The following is a 25,880-nucleotide window of genomic DNA, read 5'->3' as shown; positions in this document are numbered from 1 at the left end:
GGGATTTTTGGGGGATTTTCTGGGGATTTTGAGGGGTTTTTTGGGAATGTTGGGGGATTTTTTGGGGGGTTTTTTTTAGAGTTTTTTTGGGATTTTTTTGGGGGGGGTGGATTTTTTTTAGGGTTTTTTTGGGGATTTTTGGCGATTTGGGGATTTTTGGGGAGATTTTGAGGGATTTTTTGGGCTTTTTTTATTTTTAGGGTTTTGGGGGATTTGGGGGGGGTTTTTGGGTGGTTTTTGGGTATTTTTGGGGGGGGTTTTGGGGATTTTTGGGGGTTTTGGGGGTTTTTTGTCGGTCTTTTGGGTTTTTGGGGGATTTTTTTTTATTTTCTCGGGATTTTGGGGGTTTTTTTGGGAATTTTGGGGGATTTGGGGGGATTTTTGGGGGTTTTTTTTAGAGGTTTTGGGGGATTTTTTGGGGGGGTTGGATTTTTTAGGGGTTTTTTTGGGATTTTTGGCGATTTGGGGATTTTGGGGGGATTTTGGGGATTGGAGGGGTTTAGGGGGGATTTTGGGGGGGAGATTTGGGGGAAAATCTGAGATTTTGGGGATTTTGGGGGATTTTGGGGAGATCTGGGAATTTTGGGGATCCTTGGGGGGGTTTGGGGTGGTTCGAGGGGGATTTGGGGGATTTTAGGGGGGGAATTTGGGGTTTTGGGGGAGATTTGGGGAATTTGGGGGAAATTCTCGGGAATTTTCGGGGAGATTTTGGGGACTTTGGGGGAGATTTGGGGTTTTTTGGGGAGACTGGGGGGATTTAAGGGAGATTTGGAGGGAAATTTGGGGGATTTGGGTTCTTTGGGGTGGATTTGGGGATTTTGGGGGATTATGGGGTGGATTTTGGGGGGCTTTGGGTATTTTGGGGGGGAAATTTGGGGGCTTTGGGTTCTTTGGGGTGGAACTGGGGATTTTGGGGGGATTTTGGGGTGGATTTTGGGGGGCTTTGGTTTTTTTTGAGGGAAATTTGGGGGATTTGGGTTCCTTTGGGTGGATTTGGAGTTTTGGGAATTTTGGGGTGGAATTGGGGCTTTTGGGGAGGGTTTTTGGGTGGATTTTCGGGGGGTTTGGAGAAATTTGGGGGTTTGGGGATGTTTTGGGCAGATTTGGGTTTTTTGGGGGGAAATTTGGGGGGGTTGGGTGGATTTTTGGGATTTTGGGGGGATTTGGGGGTTTTGGGGAGAATTTGGGGGAGGTTTTTTGGCGGATTTGGGGGTTTTGGGCAGATTTGGTGTTTTTGGGGGGATTTTGGTGGATTTGGGGTTTTTGGGGGTTTTGGTTTTTTGGGGTTTTTGGGGGGTTTTGGTGGATTTTGGGTCTCTCGGGGTCTCTCCCCAGCGCCCCCATCCGGATGTTCGCCTCCTTCCACCCCGCGGGCAGCCCCAGGTGGGACTGGGGGAACTGGGAGGGACTGGGAGGGACTGGGAGGGACTGGGATGGGACTGGGATGGACTGGGATCAAACTGGGATGGACTGGGAGGGACTGGGAGGGACTGGGAGGGGACTGGGAGGGACTGGGATGGACTGGGATGAACTGGGAGGGACTGGGGGGGGGACTGGGAGGGACTGGGAGGGACTGGGATCAAACTGGGAGGGACTGGGAGGGAACTGGGAGGGACTGGGATCAAACTGGGAGGGACTGGGAGGGACTGGGAGGGGACTGGGATCAAACTGGGAGGGACTGGGAGGGACTGGGATGGGACTGGGATGGACTGGGAGGGAACTGGGAGGGACTGGGATGGACTGGGAGGGAACTGGGATCAAACTGGGAGGGACTGGGAGGGAACTGGGAGGGACTGGGATCAAACTGGGAGGGACTGGGAGGGACTGGGATCAAACTGGGAGGGACTGGGAGGGACTGGGAGGGACTGGGATGGGACTGGGATGGACTGGGATCAAACTGGGAGGGACTGGGATCAAACTGGGAGGGACTGGGAGGGAACTGGGATCAAACTGGGAGGGACTGGGAGGGTCAGACTGGTTTGGGCTGGGGTCATACTGGGAGCACTGGGATGGACTGGGAGGGGTCCACACTGGGTCCAGCTGCTCTGTACCGGTCTGTACTGGTTTGGACTGGTCTGTCCTGGTCCATACTGGTCCTTACTGGTCCGTACTGGTCCATACCAGTCCCTACTGGTCCCTACTGGTTTATAATGGGTTATACTGGTCCATACTGGTCCCTACTGGTTTATAATGGGTTATACTGGTCCATACTGGTCTATACCGGTCTGTACCGGTCCGTACTGGTCCATACTGGTTTATACTTGTTTATACTGGTTTATAATGGGCTATACTGGTTTATACCGGTCTGTACCGGTCTGTACTGGTCCGTACCAGTCCATACTGGTCCATACTGGTCCATATTGGTCCGTACTGGTTCATACTGGTCTATACTCATCCATACCAGTCCGTACCGGTCCGTACTGGTCCATACTGGTTTATACTGGTCTGTACTGGTCCATACTGGTCCGTACTGGTTTATACAGGTCCATACTGGTCCATATTGGTCCGTACTGGGTCATACTGGTTTACACTGGTCTATACTGGTCTGTACTGGTCCATACTGGTCCGTACTGGTTCATACCGGTCCATACCGGTCCATACTGGTCTGTACCGGTCCATACTGGTTTACACTGGTCCATACTGGTCCGTACTGGTTTACACTGGTTTATACTGGTCCATACTGGTCCGTACTGGTCCTTACTGGTTTCTCCCCTCCCCCAGCTCTCCCACGCCAGACCCGGAGCCCGAGGCCCCGCCCCCCGCGCGCCGCCGGCCCGTCCCCCCCGCGGCCGAGGCCCCGCCCCCGGGGCAGGCCCCGCCCCCCGGTCAGGCCCCGCCCCCCGGTCAGGCCCCGCCCCCGCGGGTGCTGGCGCGCCGGGTGACGCTGGACGGGACCGTGCAGTACCTGCTGGAGTGGGGGGGCGGGGCCATGCTCTGACCACGCCCCCCCGCTCGGGAACCGCCCCCTCCCAAAATCGGGGCGGTCCCGGCCCCAAAACCCCCAAATTTTGGGTGGGAATTCTGCAATTGAGGCACTTTAGGGGAGATTGGAGGGAGAGATAGGGCGGGGCGTGGCCTCAAGGGGGCGTGACCTCATCTGGCCACGCCCCTTACTATTTGGGAACCGCCCCCTTCCAAAAAGTTTGGGGTCCCAGCCCCAAAACCCCCAAATTTTGGGTGGAAAATCTTCAATTTTGGCACTTTAGAGAGTATTGAATGGGAAAGGGCAGGAGGGGCGTGGCCTGGAGGGGGCGTGGCCACCTCTGACCACGCCCATAAGTTTTAATGGGACCCCACCCCCCAAAATCTCGGGGTCCCGGCCCCAAAATTTGGGGTGAAAAATCTTCATTTTTGTCACTTTAGAGGAGATAAAAGGGGAAAAGAGGCGAGGGGCGTGGTCTGGACGGGGCGTGGCCTCCTCTGACCACGCCCACAAATTTTAGGGACCTCATCCCAAAACTTTGGGGTCCCAGCCCCCAAAGAAGCCCCAAATTTGGGGGGAAATTCTTCATTTTTGGCACTTTAGAGGAGATGTAGAGTGGGGGAGGGGCCCCCGGTGTGGGCGGGGCTATCTCTGACCACGCCCCCAATTGGGGGGGGTCTCACCCCAAAAATTTGGGCTCCAATCCCAAAAACCCCCAAAATTTGGGGTGAAAAATCTTTATTTTTGTCACTTTAGAGATTATTGAAAGGGGGAAAAGGAGGAGGGGCGTGGCCTGGAGAGGGGCGTGGCCACCTCTGACCACGCCCCCATTTTGGGGGGACCCCACTCCAAAAAAATTTGGGGTCCCAGCCCCAAAAACCCCAAAAATTTGGGATAAAAATGTTTATTTTTGTCACTTTAGGGGAGATTAGGAGAGAAGAGAGGAGGGGCGTGGCCTGGAGGGGCGTGGCTTCCTCTGACCACGCCCCCGCGTTTTAGGGGACCCCGCCCCCCAAATTTGGGGTGACAAATCCGGATTTGACCAATTCCGGCCGGATTGGGGTGGGCGTGGCCAGGGTGGGCGTGGCCTAAGCGGTTTTGCGTTGTGGGCGTGGCCGGGTAGGCGTGACCTAAGCGGGTTTGTGTTGTGGGCGTGGCCTCGGTGGGCGTGGCCTCCGCCCCTTCCCCAATAAAGGCTCCAGCAGCGGCTCCGGGCCAGTTTTGGGGTTTCCCCCCCAAATTTTGGGGTCCCCCCCTCAATTTTAGGTTCGCCCCACCCCCACTCTTCAGCCCCTCCCCCCCCAATTTTGGGGTTCCCGCCCTTCCCCCCCCCAAATTTGGGGTTTCCCCCCCCAATTTTGGGGTCTCACCCCCTCCGATTTTGGGGTTTCCGCCCCTTTCACCCCCAAATTTTGGGGTTCCCCTTCTTGCGCCTCAATTTTGGGGTCGCATCCCCTCCCAAATTTTGGGGTCCCCCCTTGATTTCCCCCCAAATTTTGGGGGTTTCCCCTCAAATTCCTCAAATTTTGGGGGTTCCCGCCCTTTCTCCCCCCCTAAATTTTGGGGTTTCCCCCTCAAATCTTCCCCAAATTTCGGGGTTCCTTCCTTAAATCCCCCCCCAGATTTTGGGGTTCTCCCCTTAATTCCCCCTAAATTTTGGGGTTCCCGCCCTTTTCCCCTCAAATTTTGGGGTTCCCTCCTCAAATCCCCCAAATTTTGGGGTCCCCCCTTTATTTTCCGCCCAGATTTTGGGGTTCCTCTTTTTGCACCTCAATTTTGGGGTCCCCTCTATTAAATCCCCCCCAAATTTTGGGGTTTCCCCCTTAAGTCACCCCAAATTTTGGGGGATCCCCCTTTCACCTCCCCCAATGTCGGGGTCTCCCCTCAAATTTTGGGGTTTCCCCCCTCAAATCTTCCCCAAATTTTGGGGTTCCCCCTTTAAACTCCCCAAATTTGGGGGTTCCCCTTTTTGCACCTCAATTTTGGGGTCGCACCCCCTCCAATTTTGGGGTTTCCCCCCTCAATCCCCCCCAGATTTTGGGGTTCCCCCCAAATTTTGGGGTTCCCCCCCTTAACTCACCCCAAATTTTGGGGTTCCCCTTTCACCTCCCCCAATTTTGGGGTCTCCCCTCAAATCCCCCCCCAAATTTTGGGGTTCCCGCCCTTTTCCCCCATCCCGGGTTTCCCCTCCCCCCCAAATCTCTCCCCCAGTTTTGGGGTCTCGGCTCTTTATTCCCAATCCCCGCCCCTCCCCCCCCGCGGTTTTGGGGCAATTTGGGGCTTTTGGGGGAATTTTGGGATTTTTGATGGGATTGGGGATTTTGGGGGGATTTGGGGGAATTTTGGGGTGATTTTTTGGGGGGAATTTGGGGGAGAGTTTGGGGGATTTGGGGAGGATTTGGGGTTTTTGGGGGGGGAATTTTGGGGGGATTTGGGGGAATTTCTGGGGGGGATTTGGGGAGATTTTGGGGTTTCTTGAGGGGGATTTGGGGGAAATTTTTGGGGGGATCTTTTTTATTTTTGAGGGGATTGTTGGGGGGTTTTAGGGGGAATTGGGGGCGGTTTTGGGGTGACTCTGGGCTGGTTTGGGGTGTTTTTAGGATGGTTTTGGGGTGGTTTTTTGACTGCTTTGGGGGTGTTTTTAGGGTGGCTTTTGGGGTGTTTTTAGGGTGGTTTTGGGGTGGTTTTAGGGTGGTTTTTAGGGTGTCTCTGGGCTGGTTTTTTGGCTGGTTTTGGGGTGTTTTTTGGGGTGGTTTTGGGGCTGTTTTTGGGGTGTCTCTGGGCTATTTTGGGGCTGGTTTTGGGGTGTTTTTGGGCTGATTTTGGGGTGTTTTTAGGGTGGCTTTTGGGGTGTTTTTAGGGTGGTTTTTGGGGTGTCTCTGGGCTGGTTTAGGGCTGGTTTTTTTGGCTGGTTTTGGGGTGTTTCTGGGCAGTTTTTGGGGTGTCTCTGGGCTGGATTTTAGGATGTTTTGGGGGTGTCTCCAGGCAGTTTTTGGGGTGGTTTTGGGGTGTCCCTGGGCAGTTTTTGGGGTGTCTCTGGGCAGTTTTTTAGGGTGGTTTTGGGGTGTCTCCGGGCTGGTTTTGGGGTGGTTTGGGGCTGATTTGGGGGTGTTTTTGGGGTGGTTTTAGGGTGGTTTTGGGGTGTTTTTAGGGTGGTTTTTGGGGTGATTCTGGGCTGGTTTTGGGGCTGCTTTGGGGGTGTTTCTGGGCTGTTTTGGGCTGGTTTTTTTGGCTGGTTTTGGGGTGGTTTTGGGCAGTTTTTGGGGTGTCCCCGGGCTGGTTTTGGGGTGTCCCCGGGCTGGTTTTGGGGTGTCTCTGGGCTGGATTTTAGGGTGTTTTTGGGGTGTCTCTGGGCAGTTTTGGGGGTGTCCCCGGGCAGTTTTTGGGGTGGTTTTGGGGTGGTTTATGGAGTGTCTCTGGGCTGGTTTTGGGCTGTTTTGGGGTGTCTCTGGGCTGGTTTTGGGGGTGGTTTTGGGGCAGTTTTGGGGTGTCTCTAGGAGGTTTTGGGGTGTCCCCGGGCAGTTTTTGGGGCGGTTGTTGGGGTGGTTTTTGGGGGTTCTCCGGGCTGTCTCAGGGGTGTCCCCGAGCAGTTTTTGGGGTGTTTTTGGGGTGTCCTGGAGCAGTTTATTAGGGTTGTTTTGGGGTGTCTCTGGGCAGTTTTTGGGGTGTGTCCAGGCAGTTTTTGGGGCGGTTTTTGTCCGTCCGTCCGTCCGTCCGTCCGTCCGTCTCAGGGCGGCACGCTGTCGCGCACCCAGCGCAGGTACGGGGGGTTCCCCTGAGCCACCGGCAGCGCCACCACCTCGGGCACCTCGTACGGGTGGTGACACCTGGGGACAAAACACAACTCAGGGACCCCAAAAACCCCAAATCCACCCCAAAATACAGCCCTAAACCACCTCGGGCACCTCGTACGGGTGGTGACACCTGGGGACAGAGAGAGAGACAGCTCAGGGACCCCAAAAACCCCAAAAACCCCCCAAAAATCCCTAAAATCCACCCCAAAAACAGCCCCCAAACCACCTCGGGGACCTCGTACGGGTGGTGACACCTGGGGACAAAACACAACTCAGGGACCCCAAAAACCCCAAAATCCACCCCAAAAAACGGTCCCCAAACCCCCTCGGGCACCTCGTACGGGTGGTGACACCTGGGGACACAGAGAGACAGCTCAGAGACCCCAAAAACCCCAAAATCCACCCAAAATCCACCCCTAAACCAACCCAAAAACAACCCCAAAACCCCCTCGGGCACCTCGTACGGGTGGTGACACCTGGGGACAAAACACAACTCAGGGACCCCAAAAACCCCAAAATCCACCCCAAAAATCCCCAAAATCCACCCCCAAAATCCCCCAAACCCAACCCAGGAACACCAAAAACCCCCAAATCCTCCCCAAAATCCCCCAAATCCCCCAAATGCTCCCCAAATTCCCCCCAAAATCCCAAAGATCCCCCCCAAAAATGGCCCTGGGAACCCCAAACCCCCCCAGGGCCCCTCACCTGGGGATCCCAAAACCACCTCGAGAACCCCAAAAACCCCAAAATCCCACTGAGGAACCCCAAAATTGCCCCGAGAACCACAAAATCCAACTCGGGAACCCCAAAAACCCCAAAATCCACCCCAAAAACGGCCCCCAAACCCCCTCGGGCACCTCGTACGGGTGGTGACACCTGGGGACACAGACCCAGCTCAGGGACCCCAAAACCCAACCTGGGAACACCTCGGTCACCCCAAAATCCCCCCCCAAAACAGCCCCTAAACCCAACCCGGGAACACCAAAAACCCCCCAGTCCTCCCCAAAATCCAACTCAGGAACCCCCAAATTCCCCCCAAATTCCCGAAGATCCCCCCCAAAAATGGCCCTGGGAACCCCCAAACCCCCTCGGGCGCCTTGTGGGGGTGGTGGCACCTGGGGACACAGACCCAACCCAGGAACCCCAAAAACCCCAAAATCCTCCCCAAAAATCCCCAAAATCCAACCCAGGAACACCAAAATCCCCCAAATGCTTCCCAAATTCTCCCCAAAATCCCAAAGATCCCCCCCAAAAATGGCCCTGGGAACCCCAAACCCCCCCGGGGCTCCTCACCTGGGGATCCCAAAACCACCTCGGGAACCCCAAAAACCCCAAAATCCCACTGAGGAACCCCAAAATTGCCCCGAGAACCCCAAAATCCAACTCAGGAACCCCAAAAACCCCAAAGTCCTCAAAATCCCCCCCAAAAACGGCCCCCAAACCCCCTCGGGCACCTCATACGGGTGGTGACACCTGGGGACACAGACACGGCTCAGGGACCCCAAAATCCAACCCGGGAACACCTCGGTCACCCCAAAATCCCCCCCAAAATCCCCAAAACCCAACCTGGGAACACCAAAAACCCCCAAATCCTCCCCAAAATCCAACTCAGGAACCCCAAAAACCCCAAAATCCCCCTCAGAATCCCCCCCAAAACGGCCCCCAAACCCCTTCGGGTGCCTTGTGGGGGTGGTGGCACCTGGGGACACAAACCCAGCTCGGGGACCCCAAAATCATCTCGGGAACCCCAAAATCATCTCGGGGACCCCAAAATTATCTCGGGAACCCCAAATTCCCCCCAAAATCCCAAAGATCCCCCCCAATTGGCCCTGGGAACCCCCAAACCCCCCGGGGCACCCCAAAACAGCCCCGGCAACCCCAAAAACCGCCCCGGGAACCCCAAAATCCGACACGGGAACCCCAAAAACCCCAAAATCGCCCCGGGATCCCAAAAACCCCAAAATCCAACTGGGGAACCCCAAAAACCCCAAAATCGCCCTGGGAACCCCAAAATCCCACTGGGGAACCCCAGGAGTCCCCAAAACCCCCAAATCCCCCCCAAAACAGCCCCGGGGACCCCAAAATCCCCCCGGGACCCTCCGGATCCCAGAGTCACCCCAAAATCTCCCCCAACCCCCCCGGACCCCAAAATGACCCCGGGGACCCCAAAATGTCCCTTGGGACCCCCCAAATCCCACCTGGGACCCCCAAAAATCCCCAAATCCCCCCTAAACACCCCCAGGACCCCAAAATCCCACCTGGGACCCCAAAATCCCACCCGGGACCCCCCAAAATCCCACCTGGGACCCCCCAAAATCTGCCCCAAACCCACCCAGGACCCCCCCCAAAACTCTTGAGCCCTCCAAAGTCACCCAGGGGTCCCCAAAACTCCACCTGGGACCCCCCAAAATCCCCCGGGACCCCCAAAACACCCCTGGGACCCAAAATCCCACCTGGGACCCCCAAAATCTGCCCCAAGCCCCCCTAGGACCCCCAAAATCCCCTCTGGAACCCCAAAATCCCCCCTGGGATCACCCCAAATACCCTCAGGACCCCCCAAAAATCCCCAAAGCCCCCAAATCCCCTCTGGGACTCCCCAAAAATCCCCAAATCCCCCCAAGGTTCCCCCCAATCCCCTCAGGACCCCCCAAAATCCCCCCAGGACCCCCCAAATCCCACCTGGGACCCCCAAAATCTGCCCCAAACCCCCCTAGGACCCCCCAAATCCCCTCTGGAACCCCAAAATCCCACCTGGGACCTCTCCAAACCCCCCAAAAATCCCCAAATCCCCCCAAATTCCCACTAAACTCCCCCCAGAATCCACCCAGGACCCCCCAAATCCCCCCAAGGATCCCCCCAAACCCCCCGGGATCCCCCAAATCCCCTCTGGGACCCCCCAGACCCCCCCAATCCCCTCTGGGACCCTCCAAATCCCCCAAGGATCCCCCCCAAACCCCCTCACATCCCCCCGGGATCCCCCAAATCCCCTCTGGGACCCCCCAGAATCCCCCTCAGGACCCCCCAAATCCCCCCCAATTCCCCCTAAATTCCCCCCAGGACCCCCCGATCCCACCTTTGGCCCCCCAAAATCCCCCCAGGACCCCCCAAAACACCCCTGGGACCCCCTAAATCCCACGGGACCCCCCAAGGAACCCCAAAATCCCCTCCAGGACCCCCCAAATCCCCCCGATAAATCCCTCCTGGGACCCCCCCCAATCCCTCCAGGACCCCCCAAAAATCCCCAAATCCCCCCAAATTCCCACTAAACTCCCCCCAGAATCCACCCAGGATCCCCCCAAATCCCCCCAAGGATCCCCCCAAACCCCCTCACATCCCCCCTGGATCCCCCAAATCCCCTCTGGGATCCCCCAGAATCCCCCTCAGGACCCCCCAAATCCCCCCCAATTCCCCCTAAATTCCCCCCAGGACCCCCCGATTCCACCTTTGGCCCCCCAAAATCCCCCCAGGACCCCCCAAAACACCCCTGGGACCCCCTAAATCCCCCCCCCAAATCCCTCTGAAATCCCCCAGGACCCCCCAAAAATCCCCAAATCCCCCAGGACCCCCCCCAAAATCCCCCCCCAGGACCCCCCCAAACCTCGCCATCAATCCCAGCTCGGATCCCCCAAATCCCCCCAAGGACCCCCCAGAAATCCCCAAATGCCCCCAAGGATCCCCCCAGGACCCCCTCAGCCCCTCCCCCTCCCCAGCCCCTCCCCCTCCCAGCCCCTCCCCAGCCCCTCCCCCTCCCCCGCCCCTCCCCCTCCCCACCGCACGAAGTCGCTCAGCGCCGGCACGCGGGAGCTGCGGGTCTTGATCATCTGGGACAGACAGACAGACGGACAGGGGACAGTGAGGGGACATCATTGGGGACATCATTGGGGACATTATTGGGGACAAAGGGGACACTGGGGACAGAGGGGACATTGGGGACATCGCTGGGGACAGACGGACACTTGGGGACAGTGGGGACACTTGGGATAGAGGGGACATGGGGACACACTGGGGACACTTGGGGACAGAGGGGACAGACGGACAGAGAGGGGACAGGGGGACAGTGAGGAGACACTGGGGACAGAGGGGACACTGGGGACATCATTGGGGACAGAGGGGACAGAGGGGACATCACTGGGGGGACACTTGGGGACACTTGGGGACATGGGGACACACTGGGGACAGAGGGGACAGAGGGGGGGATACTGGGGACATTGGGGGACAGAGGGGACACTTGGGGACACTTGGGGACAGTGGGGACACTTGGGGACATCACTGGGGACACACGGACGGAGAGGGGACAGTGAGGGACAGAGGGGACATCGGGGGGACACTGGGGACATCGGGGGGACAGAGGGGACACTTGGGGACAGAGGGGACATGGGGACACACTGGGGACATCACTGGGGGAACACACTGGGGGCAGTGGGGACATTGGGGACATCACTGGGGACACTGAGGGGACACATGGGAACAGAGGGGACACTTGGGGACACTTGGGATAGAGGGGACATGGGGACACTTGGGGCACACTGGGGACACTGGGGACATCCCTGGGGACATTGGGGACATCCCTGGGGACATTGGGGACAGGGGGGGACACTGGGGACACTTGGGATAGAGGGGACATGGGGACACACTGGGGACATCACTGGGGACAGAGGGTATGCTTGGGGACACTTGGGGACATCACTGGGGACACTTGGGGACATGGGGACACACTGGGGACAGTAGGGGGACATTTGGGACAGAGGGGGACACTGGGGACATCACTGGGGACATTGGGGACAGTGGGGACAGTGGGAACATCACTGGGGACATCGGGGGATTGGGGACATCACTGGGGACAGGGGGACACTTTGGGGACAGTGGGAGGACATCGGGGACAGTGGGGACACACTGGGGACATCACTGAGGGACTGGGGACACGGGGACATCGGGGACACACTGAGGACACACTGGGGACAGTGGGAGGACAGTGGGGACATCAGTGGGGACATTGGGGGATGGGGACACATTGGGGACATCAGGGGGACACCCCAGGGACACTGAGGACACACTGGGGACATTGCTGGGGACAGTGGGGGGACATTGGGGACAGTGGGGATTGGGGACATCATTGGGGACACCCCAGGGACACTTCAGGGACATCAGGGACACTTTGGGGACACTGCAGACACTGGGGACATCATTGGGGACCTTGGGGACACCCCAGGGACACTGGGGACATGGGGGACGTTGGGGACACATTGGGGACATCGTTGGGGACACTGGAGGGACACTTTAGGGACATCGTTGGGGGGATTGGGACACTGGGGACATTGGGGACCGTGAGGGGACGCTGGGGGATTGGGGACAGCGCTGGGGACACCCTGGGGACACTGGGGGGACATCACTAGGGACATTGGGGACACCCCAGGGACACTGGGGACATCACTGGGGACACCTTGGGGACATCATTGGGGACACACTGGGGACATCATTGGGGGGACACTTCAGGGACATTGGGGACACCCCAGAGACACCCCAGGGACATTTGGGGACACTGGGAACACTCTGGGGACACCCTGGGGACACCGCTGGGACCTTTGGGGACATCGGGGACATTGAGGGACTGGGGACATCATTGGTGGCACTGGGGACATTGTGGGATTGGGGACGTCACTGGGGACACCCTGGGGACACTGAGGACACCTTAGGGACAGTGGGGACACCCTGGGGACACCCTGGGCCATCACTGGGGACACCTTAGGGACACCCTGGGGACATTGGGGACACTCTGGGCCGTCACTCACCAGCAGCACCTCGCTGTCCTCCTCCAGCTTCCCCTGCCACGTGTACCTGGGGACAGCGGGGACAGTGGGGACAGAGGGGACAGAGGGGACAGTGGGGACAGAGGGGACAGAGGGGACAGTGGGGACAGTGGGGACAGAGGGGACAGAGGGGACAGAGGGGACAGTGGGGACAGAGGGGACAGAGGGGACAGTGGGGACAGTGGGGACAGTGGGGGACAGTGGGGACAGCGGGGACAGTGGGGACACAGGGTGGCACCGCCCTGTCCCCAGCGTCCCCTCAGTGTCCCCATCCCCTCAGTGTCACCCCCAGTGTCCCCAATCCCTCCTGCTGTCCCCCCGTCCCCTCCTTGTCCCAGCTGTCCCCACTCTGTCCCCCCGCTGTCCCTGAACCCCCTCTGTCCCCATTGTCCCCAGTGTCCCCAATGTCCCAGCTGTCCCCAATGTCCTCTCTGTCCCCAGTGTCTCCAGTGTCCCGAGCGTCCCCATGCTGTCCCTGCTGTCCCCTCTCTGTCCCTTCTGTCCCCAATGTCCCCCCTTTGTCCCCTCTGTCCCCTCTCTGTCACCCTGTTGTCCCTGAACCCCCTCTGTCCCCAATGTCCCCTCTGTCCCCAGTGTCCCGAGTGTCCCCATGCTGTCCCTGCTGTCCCCTCTCTGTCCCTTCTGTCCCCAATGTCCCCAGTGTCCCCCCGCTGTCCCCCGTCCCCACTTTGTCACCCCGCTGTCCCCCAATGTCCCCTCTGTCCCCAGTGTTCCCAATGTCCCCTCTGTCCCCAATGTCCCTGTGATTCCCCCTCGTCCCCAGTGTCCCCAAATCCCCTCATTGTCCCCCCTGTCCCCACACTGTCCCCAATGTCCTTATAATGCCCCCCATGTCCCCCCCATGTCCCCCAATGCCCCCCCAAGTGTCCCTCTGTCCCCTCTCTGTCCCTCTGTCCCTGTGATTCCCCCCCGTCCCCTCTGTCCCCAATGCCCCCCCAGTGTCCCCAGTGTCCCCTCTGTCCCTCTGTCCCTCTGTCCCCACTCACACCGAGGTCACTCCGGGGACGATGTTGACGCAGGCGGCCAAACGCTGCTGCACCAGAGCCCTGGGACAGGGACACCTGTGTCACCTGGGTGCCACCTGAGTGTCACCCCATGTCACCTGTGTCACCTCAGTGTCACCTGAGTGTCACCTGTGTGTCACCTGTGTGTCACCTGTGTCACCTGAGTGTCACCTGTGTGTCACCTGTGTCACCCCCTGTGCCACCAACCCCAGCCAAACGCTGCTGCACCAGAGCCCTGGGACAGGGACACCTGTGTCACCTGAGTGCCACCCCCTGTGTCACCTGTGTCACCTGAGTGTCACCTGAGTGTCACCTGTGTGTCACCTGAGTGCCACCCCCTGTGTCACCCCCTGTGCCACCAACCCCAGCCAAACGCTGCTGCACCAGAGCCCTGCGACAGGGACACCTGTGTCACCTGAGTGTCACCTGAGTGTCACCTGTGCCACCTGAGTGTCACCTGAGTGTCACCTGTGCCACCAACCCCAGCCAAACGCTGCTGCACCAGAGCCCTGGGACAGGGACACCTGTGTCACCTCAGTGCCACCTGTGTGCCACCCCCTGTGTCATCTGAGTGTCACCTGGGGGCCACCTGAGTGTCACCCCCTGTGTCATCTGAGTGTCACCTGTGGCACCTGAGTGTCACCTCATTGTCACCTCAGGGTCACCTGAGTGCCACCCCCTGTGCCATCTGAGTGTCCCCTGTGCCACCCCCAGCCAAACGCTGCTGCACCAGAGCCCTGCGACAGGGACACCTGTGTCACCTGAGTGTCACTTGTGTCACCTGAGTGCCACCTGAGTGTCACTTGTGTCACCTGAGTGTCACCCCGTGTCCCCTGTGTCACCCCCAGCCAAACACTGCTGCACCAGAGCCCTGCGACAGGGACACCTCAGGGTCACCTCAGTGCCACCTGAGTGTCACTTGTGTCACCTGAGTGCCACCTGAGTGCCACCTGTATCACCTGGGTGTCACCTGAGTGCCACCCCCTGTGTCACCTGAGTGTCACCTGGGTGCCACCCCCTGTGTCACCTGTGTCACCAACCCCAGTCAAACGCTGCTGCATCAGAGCCCTGGGGACAGGGACACCTGAGTGTCACCTGAGTGTCACCCCCTGTGCCATCTCTGTCATCTGTGTCACCCGTGCCACCCCCTGTGTCACCTGTGTCACCCCCTATGTCACCTGGGTGTCACCTGTGTCACCTGAGTGTCCCCTGTCTCACCCCCAGCCAAATGCTGCTGCACCAGAGCCCTGGCAGGGGACACCTGGGTCACCTGAGTGCCACCTGTGTCACCTGTGTATCATCTGTGTCACCTGTGTGTCACCTGTGTCACCTCCTGTGTCACCTCCTGGGGCACCTCCCTGGGTCACCCCTCACCCCCAGAGACAGGGACAGTGTCACCTCCTGTGTCACCAACCCCTGGACAGGGACAGTGTCACCTCTCCCTACCCCCCGTGGGGACAGTGCCACCCCCCTCGGTGTCACCTGGCCAGCTCCGTGTCACCCCCAGTGTCCCCTCAGTGTCCCCAGTGTCCCCCCCGCTGTCCCTGGTTTCACCTGGCCAGCTCAGTGTCCCCTCAGTGTCCCCAGTGTCCCCCTGCTGTCCCCCTGCTGTCCCTGGTGTCCCCTGGCCAGCTCAGTGTCCCCCCCATAGTGTCACTTGGCCAGCTCGGTGTCCCCAGTGTCCCATCACTGTCACCTGGCCAGCTTGGTGTCCCCTCAGTGTCCCCATTGTCCCCCCCCGCTGTCCCTGGTGTCACCTGGCCAGCTCGGTGTCCCCACTGTCCCCCCCCGTTGTCACCTGGCCAGCTCGGTGTCCCCCCCTCAGTGTCCCCTCAGTGTCCCCAGTGTCCCCATTGTCCCCCAGTGTCCCCACTGTCCCCCCGTTGTCACCTGGCCAGCTCGGTGGCCACGCTGAGGTTGGGGCAGGTGACGAAGGCGGCCGACACCTCCGCGCTGTCCCCGCTGTCCCCGCTGTCCCCGCTGTCCCCAGCGCTGTCCCCGGCGGTGCCACCCCCGGTGCTGCTCCCGTTCCTGGCGCCGTCACAGCCGCCCCCCGGGGCTGTCCCCAGGGCTGTCCCTGATGTCCCTGTCCCTGATGTCCCTGTCGCTGTCCCTGTCCCTGTCCCTGTCCCTGTCCCTGTCCCTGTCGCTGTCCCCTCCATGGTGGCCGTTGTCGTTGTCACCGTTGTTGTCGCTCTCCGGCCCAGCCCCGGCAGCAGCAGCAGCGACAGCGCCTGAGAGAGAGAGAGAGAGAGAGAGAGCGGCTGTCGCGATAGCGGCCTGTCGTGATAGTGGCGATACCGGCCTGTCGCGATAGTGCTGATACCACCCTGTTGCAATACCGCCCTGTCACGATAGCGGCCTGTCACAATAGCGCCAATACTGGCCTGTCACGATAGTGGTGACACCGCCCTGTCGCGATATCAGCCTGTCACAATAGTGGCAATACCGCCCTGTCGCGATAGCGGCTGTCACGATAGCAGCAATACCGGCCTGTCGCAGTATCAGCCTGTCACGATAGCGATGATACCGGCCTGTTGGAATACCGGCCTGTCGCGATAGTGGCAATACCAGCCTGTTGTGATAGCAGCCTGTCGCGATAGCAGCGACAGCAGTCTGTCATGATAGCGGTGATACCGGTCTGTCGCGATAGCAGCCTGTCACGATAGTGGCGATACCAGCCTGTTGTGATAGTGGCCTGTCACAATACCGACAATATCAGCCTGTCACGATAGCGGCGATAGCGGCCAGTCACAATAGTGGCGATATCAGCCTGTCACGATATTGGCAATACCAGCCTGTCACGATAGTGCCTGTCACAATAGCAGCCTGTCACGATAGTGGCAACACCATCCTGTCGTGATAGTGGCCTGTTGCGATAGCAGCGATATCGGCATGTCGCGATATCAGCCTGTCGCGATATCGGCCTGTCGCGATATCAGCCTGTCGCGATATCGGCCTGTCGCGATATCAGCCTGTCGCGATATCGGCCTGTCGCGATATCGGCCTGTCGCGATACCGGCCTGTCGTGACTGGTGTCCCGCTGCCGCCCCGTTCCTGAGCCAGGCCGGCAGCTCCCAGTGGGACCAGTGACACCAGTAAGGGCACCCAGCACACACCAGTGACACCAGTAAGGACACCCAGCACACACCAGTGACACCAGTAAGGACACCCAGCACACACCAGTGACACCAGTAAGGGCACCCAGCACACACCAGTGACACCAGTAAGGACATCACTGCAAACCAGTGACACCAGTAAGGACACCCAGCACACACCAGTAACACCAGTAAGGGCACCCAGCACACACCAGTGACACCAGTAAGGACACCCAGCACACACCAGTAACACCAGTAAGGACACCCAGCACAAACCAGTGACACCAGTAAGGGCACCCAGCACACACCAGTGACACCAGTAAGGACACCCAGCACACACCAGTGACACCAGTAAGGGAACCCAGCACACACCAGTGACACCAGTAAGGACACCCAGCACACACCAGTGACACCAGTAAGGACACCCAGCACAAACCAGTGACACCAGTAAGGACACCCAGCACACACCAGTGACACCAGTAAGGACACCCAGCACACACCAGTGACACCAGTAAGGACACCCAGCACACACCAGTGACACCAGTAAGGACACCCAGCACACACCAGTGACACCAGTAAGGGAACCCAGCACACACCAGTGACACCAGTAAGGACACCCAGCACACACCAGTGACACCAGTAAGGGAACCCAGCACACACCAGTGACACCAGTAAGGGCACCCAGCACACACCAGTGACACCAGTAAGGACACCCAGCACACACCAGTGACACCAGTAAGGACACCCAGCACACACCAGTGACACCAGTAAGGGCACCCAGCACACACCAGTGACACCAGTAAGGACATCACTGCAAACCAGTGACACCAGTAAGGACACCCAGCACACACCAGTAACACCAGTAAGGGCACCCAGCACACACCAGTGACACCAGTAAGGACACCCAGCACACACCAGTAACACCAGTAAGGACACCCAGCACAAACCAGTGACACCAGTAAGGGCACCCAGCACACACCAGTGACACCAGTAAGGACACCCAGCACACACCAGTGACACCAGTAAGGGAACCCAGCACACACCAGTGACACCAGTAAGGACACCCAGCACACACCAGTGACACCAGTAAGGACACCCAGCACAAACCAGTGACACCAGTAAGGACACCCAGCACACACCAGTGACACCAGTAAGGACACCCAGCACACACCAGTGACACCAGTAAGGACACCCAGCACACACCAGTGACACCAGTAAGGACACCCAGCACACACCAGTGACACCAGTAAGGGAACCCAGCACACACCAGTGACACCAGTAAGGACACCCAGCACACACCAGTGACACCAGTAAGGGAACCCAGCACACACCAGTAACACCAGTAAGGGAACCCAGCACACACCAGTGACACCAGTAAGGACACCCAGCACACACCAGTGACACCAGTAAGGGAACCCAGTGGGACCAGTGACACCAGTAAGGACACCCAGCACACACCAGTGACACCAGTAAGGGAACCCAGCACACACCAGTGACACCAGTAAGGGAACCCAGCACACACCAGTGACACCAGTAAGGGAACCCAGTGACACCAGTGACACCAGTAAGGACACCCAGCACACACCAGTGACACCAGTAAGGACACCCAGCACACACCAGTGACACCAGTAAGGGAACCCAGTGGGACCAGTGACACCAGTAAGGGAACCCAGCACACACCAGTGACACCAGTAAGGGAACCCAGCACACACCAGTAACACCAGTAACGGCATCACCAGGGACCAGCGGCTCCCAGTAAGCGCAGCCCCTGTACCAGTAACGCCCAGTTAGGGCATCCCCGCACACCAGTAACTCCCAGTAACCGCAGGCCCAGCACCAGTGCCCCCAGTAAGGGCACCCACTGGGACCAGTAACACCAGTAAGGACATTGCTGCAAACCAGTAACACCAGTAACAGCATCACTGCAAACCAGTAACACCAGTAAGGGCACCACTGCAAACCAGTAACGCCCGGTTACAGCATCCACTGGGACCAGTAACACCAGTAACCACAGCCCCCAGCACCAGTAACACCAGTAACAGCATCACCACAAACCAGTAACTCCCAGTAACAACCTCACCACAGACCAGTGCCCCCAGTGAGCACAGCCCGGGACCAGTAACACCAGTAAGGGCACCACCGCAAACCAGTAACACCAGTAACACCAGTAAGGGCACCACTGCAAACCAGTAACACCAGTAACACCATCACCAGGGACCAGTAACTCCCAGTTACAGCATCTCCCAGCACCAGTAACACCAGTAACAGCCTCACCAGGGACCAGTATCACCAGTAAGGGCATCCTCCCCCAGTACCGGCATCACTGCACACCAGTAACACCAGTAACAGCATCACTGCACACCAGTATCACCAGTAACCACAGCCCCCAGCACCAGTAACTCCCAGTAAGGGCATTGCTGCAGACCAGTAACTCCCAGTATCACCAGTAAGGGTATCACTGCACACCAGTATCCCCAGTAACAGCCTCACTGCAAACCAGTAACACCAGTAACAGCCTCACTGCACACCAGTAACTCCCAGTATCCCCAGTAAGGGCCCCAGCGCCCGCCTGCCCTGACCCGGGCCCAGCCCCCCGGCGCTCCTATCGCGACAGCCGCTCCTATCGCGATATCCGCGCCGTGACGTCCGTGTCGCGACGGCGCTTTGCGGGATTTGGATCGTGGCGTTCGTGTCACGACATTCGTGTCACAACAGCCCCACGCCGCGTCACGATACTCAGCATGTCGTGATATCCCTGTCACGATACCGGCCCTATCGCGATATCCGTGTCACGATACCAGCCTTATTGTGATATCCCTGTCACGACACTCAGCATATCGTGATATCCCTGTCACGATACCGGCCCTATCGCGATATCCCTGTCACGATATCGGCCCTATCGTGAGATCCGTGTCGCGACGCCGACGCTATCGTGATATCTGTGTTGCGACAGCCGCCCTGCCAATACCAGCCCCCCGCTGTCGCGATATCGGCCCTGCCCAGTCACGATATCCCTCCCCCCATATCACGATATCCCTGTCCCCATATCACGATATCCCCGTCCCCATGTCACGATATCCCTGTTCCGATACGCCCCCGTATCGCGATATCCCCATCCCCATATTGCAGCACCCCCCTCCCCCATATCGCGATATCCCTCCCCATGTCGCGATATCCCCTCCTCCGTATCGCGATCCCCCCATATCGTGATACCCTTCCCATAGCCCCTATATCCCCCATGTCACGATATTCCCATCCCCGTGTCCCGATATCCCCCCCATATCGCGATATCTCCTCCCCCTGTCGCAATACCCCTCCCCCCTATCGCGATATGCCCCTCCCCTGTCGCGACAGCGGCACTCACAGCCCAGGCCGCTCTCATTGGCCGCCGGCTCCTCCTGGGGGGAGGGGGGGGAGGGGTCAGAGCCCAAAGGGACCCAAAGAGAGACCCCGGACCCAAAACCCGACCCCAAAACCCCCAAAATTCACCCCAAAACCCCCCAAAATCCGACCCCCCCAAACCCCGAAATGGCTCCAAGATCTGACCCCAAAATCACCCAAAAAGCCCCAAATCCCCTCCAGCCCCAAACCCCGACCCCAAATTCCCCCAAACTGACCCCAAAATCCCCCCCAGCCTCAAAACCTGAGCCCAAAAACCCCAAAATGGCCCCAAAATCCCCAAATTCACCCCAAACCCCCCAAAATCCGACCCCCAAAACCCCAAATCGATCCCAAAATCCCCCCCAGCCCCAAACCCCGACCCCAAATTCCCCCAAATTCACCCCAAAACCCCAAAATGGCCCCAAAACTCCCCAAATTCACCCCCCCCAATTCTCCTCCCTTCGGTCGCCCCCTCCCCAAAATTCCCCCCAGAACCCGACCCCCAAAATCGCCCCCTCCCCAAATTCACCCCAAAATCCCGCCCCAAAATCGCCCCCTCCCCAAATTCCCGCCAATCTCCCCCCTGTTCGCCCCCTCCCCAAATTCACCCCCGGCTCCCCCGGAACTCCCCCGGCTCTCCTCAGGCCCCGCCCCCTCCCCAAACCCAGCCCCAGGCCCCGCCCCCTCCCCAAATTCCCCCAAGCCCCGCCCCCCGCTCGCCCCCTCCCCAAATTCCCCCCCAGACTCCCCCAGGCCCCGCCCCCTCCCCAAATCCCCCCCAGTTCCCGCCAAAACCCCCCCGGATCTCCCGCCGGATCTCCCCAGGCCCCGCCCCCTCCCCAACCCCGGCCCCAGGCCCCGCCCCCCGCCCAGCCCCCTCCGGCCCCTCCCCCTCCCCGCGCCCCCTCCCCAAATTCCCCCCCCGCCCCTCCCCCCCCCTCACCGCTCCCGCGCTCCGCTCGCGCCGCCGCCGCCCCCACGTGACCCACGGGGCCCCGCCCCCGCCCCGTGACGTCACCGCCGCCGCCGGAAGCGGCCGGGGGTGGAGGAGGGGGGGGGGAGGGGAGTCCCCGCCCCCCCCTTTCCCTCCCCCCCCCGGTTCGCTGCCCCTCCCCCACCCCCATCCCGGGGCTCCCTCGCCTCGCCCCTCCCCCACCTCGGCCCCTCCCCCACCTCGGCCCCGCCCCTCCCCGTGGCCCCTCCCCCTCCCCGCTTCGGCCCCGCCCCTCCCCCCGTTGCCCCTCCCCCCACTCCCGGTCCTCCCCCCCCTCCCCCCCCTCCGGTTCCCGGTTCCCGCTCCCTCGGCCCCTCCCCCACCCTTAGCCCCGCCCCCTGCCGGCCCCTCCCCCCATTTCCGGCTCCTCTCCCCTCCCCCTCCCCCCTCCCCCCCCCTCGCCGGGCCCTCCCCCCTCCCCCTCCCCGCCCCTCCCCCCGCCCCTCCCCCCGCCGGGGGTGTCGCGCGCCGGTGGCACCATGTCCTATGTCCCCTTCCGAGGTACGGCCCGGCTAACTGGGAGCACTGGGAGCACTGGGAGCGGGGGAGGGGCGCACTGGGCAGACTGGGAGCGGGGGAGGGGCGGACTGGGAGCGGGGGAGGGCCGGTACTGGGAGCACTGGGAGCGGGGGAGGGGCGGTACTGGGCATACTGGGAGCGGGGGAGGGCCGGTACTGGGCATACTGGGAGCGGGGGAGGGGCGGACTGGGCAGACTGGGAGCGGGGGATGCTGTTACTGGGGATACTGGGAGCGGGGGCTGCTGTTACTGGGGATACTGGGAGCGGGGGAGGCTCGGACTGGGGATACTGGGAGCGAGGGCTGCTGTTACTGGGGATACTGGGAGCGGGGGATGCCGTTACTGGGCATACTGGGAGCGGGGGAGGCTCGGACTGGGGATACTGGGAGCGGGGGATGCCGTTACTGGGGATACTGGGAGCGGAAGAGGCCGTTACTGGGCAAACTGGGAGCGGGGGAGGCTCGGACTGGGGCCGGGGGCGGCTGTTACTGGGCATACTGGGAGCGGGGGTGGCTGTTACTGGGGATACTGGGAGAGCGCGGGGCTTTACTGGGGATACTGGGAGCGGGGGAGGCTCGGACTGGGCAAACTGGGAGCGGGGGAGGCTCGGACTGGGCAAACTGGGAGCGGGGGAGGCGGTACTGGGGATACTGGGGCCGGTACTGGGGCCGGGGGAGGCTTTACTGGGAGCGGGGGCGGCGGGTACTGGGCATACTGGGACTGGGGGAGGCTGGTACTGGGCATACTGGGAGCAGGGGAGGCTGGTACTGGGCTTACTGGGAGCAGGGGATGCCGTTACTGGGCATACTGGGACTGAGGGCGGATGTTACTGGGCATACTGGGAGCAGGGGATGCCGTTACTGGGCATACTGGGAGCTGTACTGCAGCCGGGGGTGTCTCTTACTGGTGTTACTGGGACTGGGGGCGGCTGATACTGGGCATACTGGGACTGGGGGATGTTCTTACTGGGAGCAGGGGATGCCGTTACTGGGCATACTGGGAACAGGGGCGGCTGTTACTGGGGATACTGGGAGCAGGGGATGCTGTTACTGGGAGCAGAGGCTGCTGATACTGGGCATACTGGGACTGGTGGCGGCTGTTACTGGGCATACTGGGAGCTGCACTGCAGCCGGGGGGGGTCTCTTACTGGTGTTACTGGGAGCAGGGGATGCTGTTACTGGGCATACTGGGAGCTGTACTGCAGCCGGGGGTGTCTCTTACTGGTATTACTGGGACTGGGGGTGGCTGTTACTGGGCATACTGGGACTGGGGGCGGCTGATACTGGACATACTGGGACTGCGGGAAGCGGTTACTGGTGATACTGGGAGCAGGGGCAGCTGTTACTGGGCATACTGGTGTGAGGGCGGCTGTTACTGGGCATACTGGAAATGGGGGATGTTGTTACTGGGGATACTGGGACTGGGGGTGGCTGATACTGGGCATACTGGGAGCTGTACTGCAGCCGGGAATGTCTCTTACTGGTGTTACTGGGACTGGGGGAGGCTGTTACTGGGCATACTGGGAGCAGGGGATGCTGTTACTGGGCATACTGGGACTGGGGGCGGCTGATACTGGGCATACTGGGACTGGGGGCGACTGTTACTGGGGATACTGGTGTGGGGGATGCCGATACTGGGGGCCAGGGGATGCCGTTACTGGGCATACTGGGACTGGGAGTGGCTACAACTGGGCATACTGGGAGCAGGGGGAGGCTGTTACTGGGCATACTGGGAGCAGGGGGAGGCTGTTACTGGGCATACTGGGAGCAGGGGGATGCCGTTACTGGGCATACTGGGAGCAGGGGGAGGCTGTTACTGGGCATACTGGGAGCAGGGGAGGCTGTTACTGGGCATACTGGGAGCGGGGGGATGCCGTTACTGGGCATACTGGGAGCGGGGGCCTTGTACTGGGAGCACTGGGATTGCCCTGCAGGATACTGGTGCTGGAGGAGGCGGTTACTGGTTAGACTGGGACTGGGGGGCTCTTACTGGGGATACTGGGGGGGCGGTCACTGGGGATACTGGGAGCAGGGGATGCTGTTACTGGGGATACTGGGACGGGGCATGGCGGTTACTGGGGATACTGGTCCCAGTGATGCTGTTACTGGTGTTACTGGTTTGCAGTGATGCTGTTACTGGTGTTACTGGTTTGCAGTGATGTCGTTACTGGTGTTACTGGTCCCAGTGGTTGCCCTTACTGGTGTTACTGGTGTGCAGTGATGCTGTTACTGGTGTTACTGGTCCCCAGTGATGCTGTTACTGGTGTTACTGGTCCCCAGTAATGCCGGTACTGGGGGAGGATGCCCTTACTGGTGATACTGGTGCTGGTGAGGCTGTTACTGGTGATACTGGTGCTGGGAGATGCTGTAACTGGGAGTCACTGGTCCCTGGTGATGCTGTTACTGGTGTTACTGGTGTGTGGTGATGCTGTTACTGGTGTTACTGGTTTGCAGTGATGCGCTTACTGGGAGTTACTGGTAGCAGTGGTGCTGTAACTGGGAGTCACTGGTGCCTGGTGACGCTGTTACTGGTGTTACTGGTTTGCGGTGATGCTGTTACTGGTGTTACTGGTTTGCAGTGGTGCTGTTACTGGTGTTACTGGTACTGCCCTTACTGGGGATACTGGTATGCGGTGATGGCCTTACTGGGAGTTACTGGTACTGGAGGAGGCTGTTACTGGGATACTGGGAGCAGGGGCGGCTGTTACTGGGCATACTGGGAGCAGGGGCGGCTGTTACTGGGCATACTGGGAGCAGGGGCGGCTGTTACTGGGGATACTGGTCCCAGTGGGAGCTGTAACTGGGGATACTGGGGCAACTGGGGGTTACTGGGATTACTGGGGTTACTGGGAGTTACTGGTGTGTGGTGATGCCGTTACTGGGAGCCACTGGTCCCAGTGGATGCTGGAACTGGGAATTACTGGTCCCTGCTGACGCTGTTACTGGTGTTACTGGTTTGCGGCGATGCTGTTACTGGGAGTTACTGGTACTGGGGGAGGCTGTTACTGGGCATACTGGGAGCAGGGGATGCTCTTACTGGGCGTACTGGGAGCAGGGGATGCCCTTACTGGGCATACTGGTCCCAGTGGGAGCTGTAACTGGGGATGCTGGGGGTTACTGGGGGCAACTGGGGGTTACTGGGACTTACTGGGACATGGGGATGCTGTAACTGGTTTTTACTGGTTGTTACTGGAGTTACTGGTCCATGGTGGTGCTTACTGGTTGTTACTGGTCCTTACTGGTCCACACTGGTCGATACTGGTCCTTACTGGTCCACACTGGCCCTTATTGGTTGCTACTGGTCCTTACTGGTCCTTACTGGTCCACACTGGTCCTTACTGGTCCTTACTGGTCCTTACTGGTCCTTACTGGTCGATACTGGCCCTTACTGGTCCTTACTGGTCCTTACTGGTCGATACTGGTCCTTACTGGTCCTTACTGGTCCGTGCTGGTGCCGGGACCCCGGGCCAGCCCACTCCATGGCCGCGGGGGGGGTTTGGGGTCCCCCCCGGGGGTTTTTGGGGTCCCCCCCGGGGGTTTTTGGGGTCCCGGGGGTGCTGGGGGACCCCCAGAATTCCCAGGGGGGGATTTGGGGACCCTCTGGAATTTGGAGACCCCCTAAAATCCCCCAAATCCCCCCAAAATCCCCGAATTTGGGACACCGGGTCCCTCGCCAATGGGAGCTGGGGGTGCCCCGGATTTTGGGGGGCCCCCGGATTTTGGGGGCACCCCGGATTTTGGGGGGCACCTCGGCCTTGCCCATCACCCCCATCACCCCCTCCCCCCTCCCCCACCCCTTTTTGGGGTTCCCGGGAGGAATTTTGGGGCTCCCAAGTGGAATTTTGGGGTTCCCGAGTAGAAATTTGGGGTTCCCGGGGGGAAATTTGGGCTCCCGGGTGGAATTTTGGGGCTCCCGGGTGGAATTTGGGGTTCTCAGAAGAAATTTTGGGGCTCCCGGGTGGAATTTTGTGGCTCCCGGGTGGAATTTTGGGGTTCTCAGAAGAAATTTTGGGGTTCCCGGGTGGGATTTTGGGGTTCCCGGCTGGAATTTTGGGGTTCCCGGGTGGAATTTTGGGGTGTCTCGGACACCAGGTCAACCCCGTCCGTGGCTGCGGGGTGGGGGCACCCTGGATTTGGGGGGGCACCCGGGATTTGGGGGGCACCCTGGATTTGGGGGGGGGCACCCTGGGTTTGGGGGGGCACCCTGGCCTTTGAGGGGATCCTCGGGACCCCCGCGGGTTCTCTGGACCCCCCCAAAAATTTGGGGACCCCCCCCCCCCCACCGTGACCCCCCCCCCCCATCCTTTGGGCCGCCCCGGTATCGGTGGGTGGGGGGGGGCT

General features: G+C 59.9%; 1 protein-coding gene across 1 annotated transcript; it reads right to left on the bottom strand.

Moving 5' to 3' along the window:
- Positions 1-5,192: 5,192 nt before the first annotated feature.
- Positions 5,193-21,049, bottom strand: CUTA (cutA divalent cation tolerance homolog). The gene is made up of 7 exons (XM_084223763.1): positions 20,972-21,049; positions 20,012-20,045; positions 15,440-15,783; positions 13,532-13,591; positions 12,507-12,552; positions 10,489-10,538; positions 5,193-6,750 (listed from the first exon to the last, which is right to left on the bottom strand). Exons 2-7 carry the CDS (start codon positions 20,027-20,029, stop codon positions 6,651-6,653), a joined length of 618 nt encoding a protein of 205 aa, XP_084079889.1. The 5' UTR covers positions 20,030-20,045; positions 20,972-21,049; the 3' UTR covers positions 5,193-6,650.
- Between the last annotated feature and the right edge of the window lie 4,831 nt (positions 21,050-25,880).

Source organism: Fringilla coelebs (assembly GCF_963513975.1).
Source record: "Fringilla coelebs genome assembly, chromosome: 31".
Lineage (NCBI taxonomy): Eukaryota > Metazoa > Chordata > Aves > Passeriformes > Fringillidae > Fringilla > Fringilla coelebs.
Note: the sequence above shows the minus strand (reverse complement) of the source record. Positions and strands in the feature narration are given on the sequence as shown.

What these genes read in the sequence shown, in the direction of transcription:
- CUTA (XM_084223763.1), bottom strand. An exon ending in GTGGCCACCGAGCTGGCCAG is followed by an intron (nt 13,592 to 15,439) that starts GTGACAACGGGG and finishes TCCCTGTCCCAG; the next exon opens with GGCTCTGGTGCAGCAGCGTT. An exon ending in GTCCCCGGAGTGACCTCGGT is followed by an intron (nt 12,553 to 13,531) that starts GTGAGTGGGGAC and finishes CGCTGTCCCCAG; the next exon opens with GTACACGTGGCAGGGGAAGC.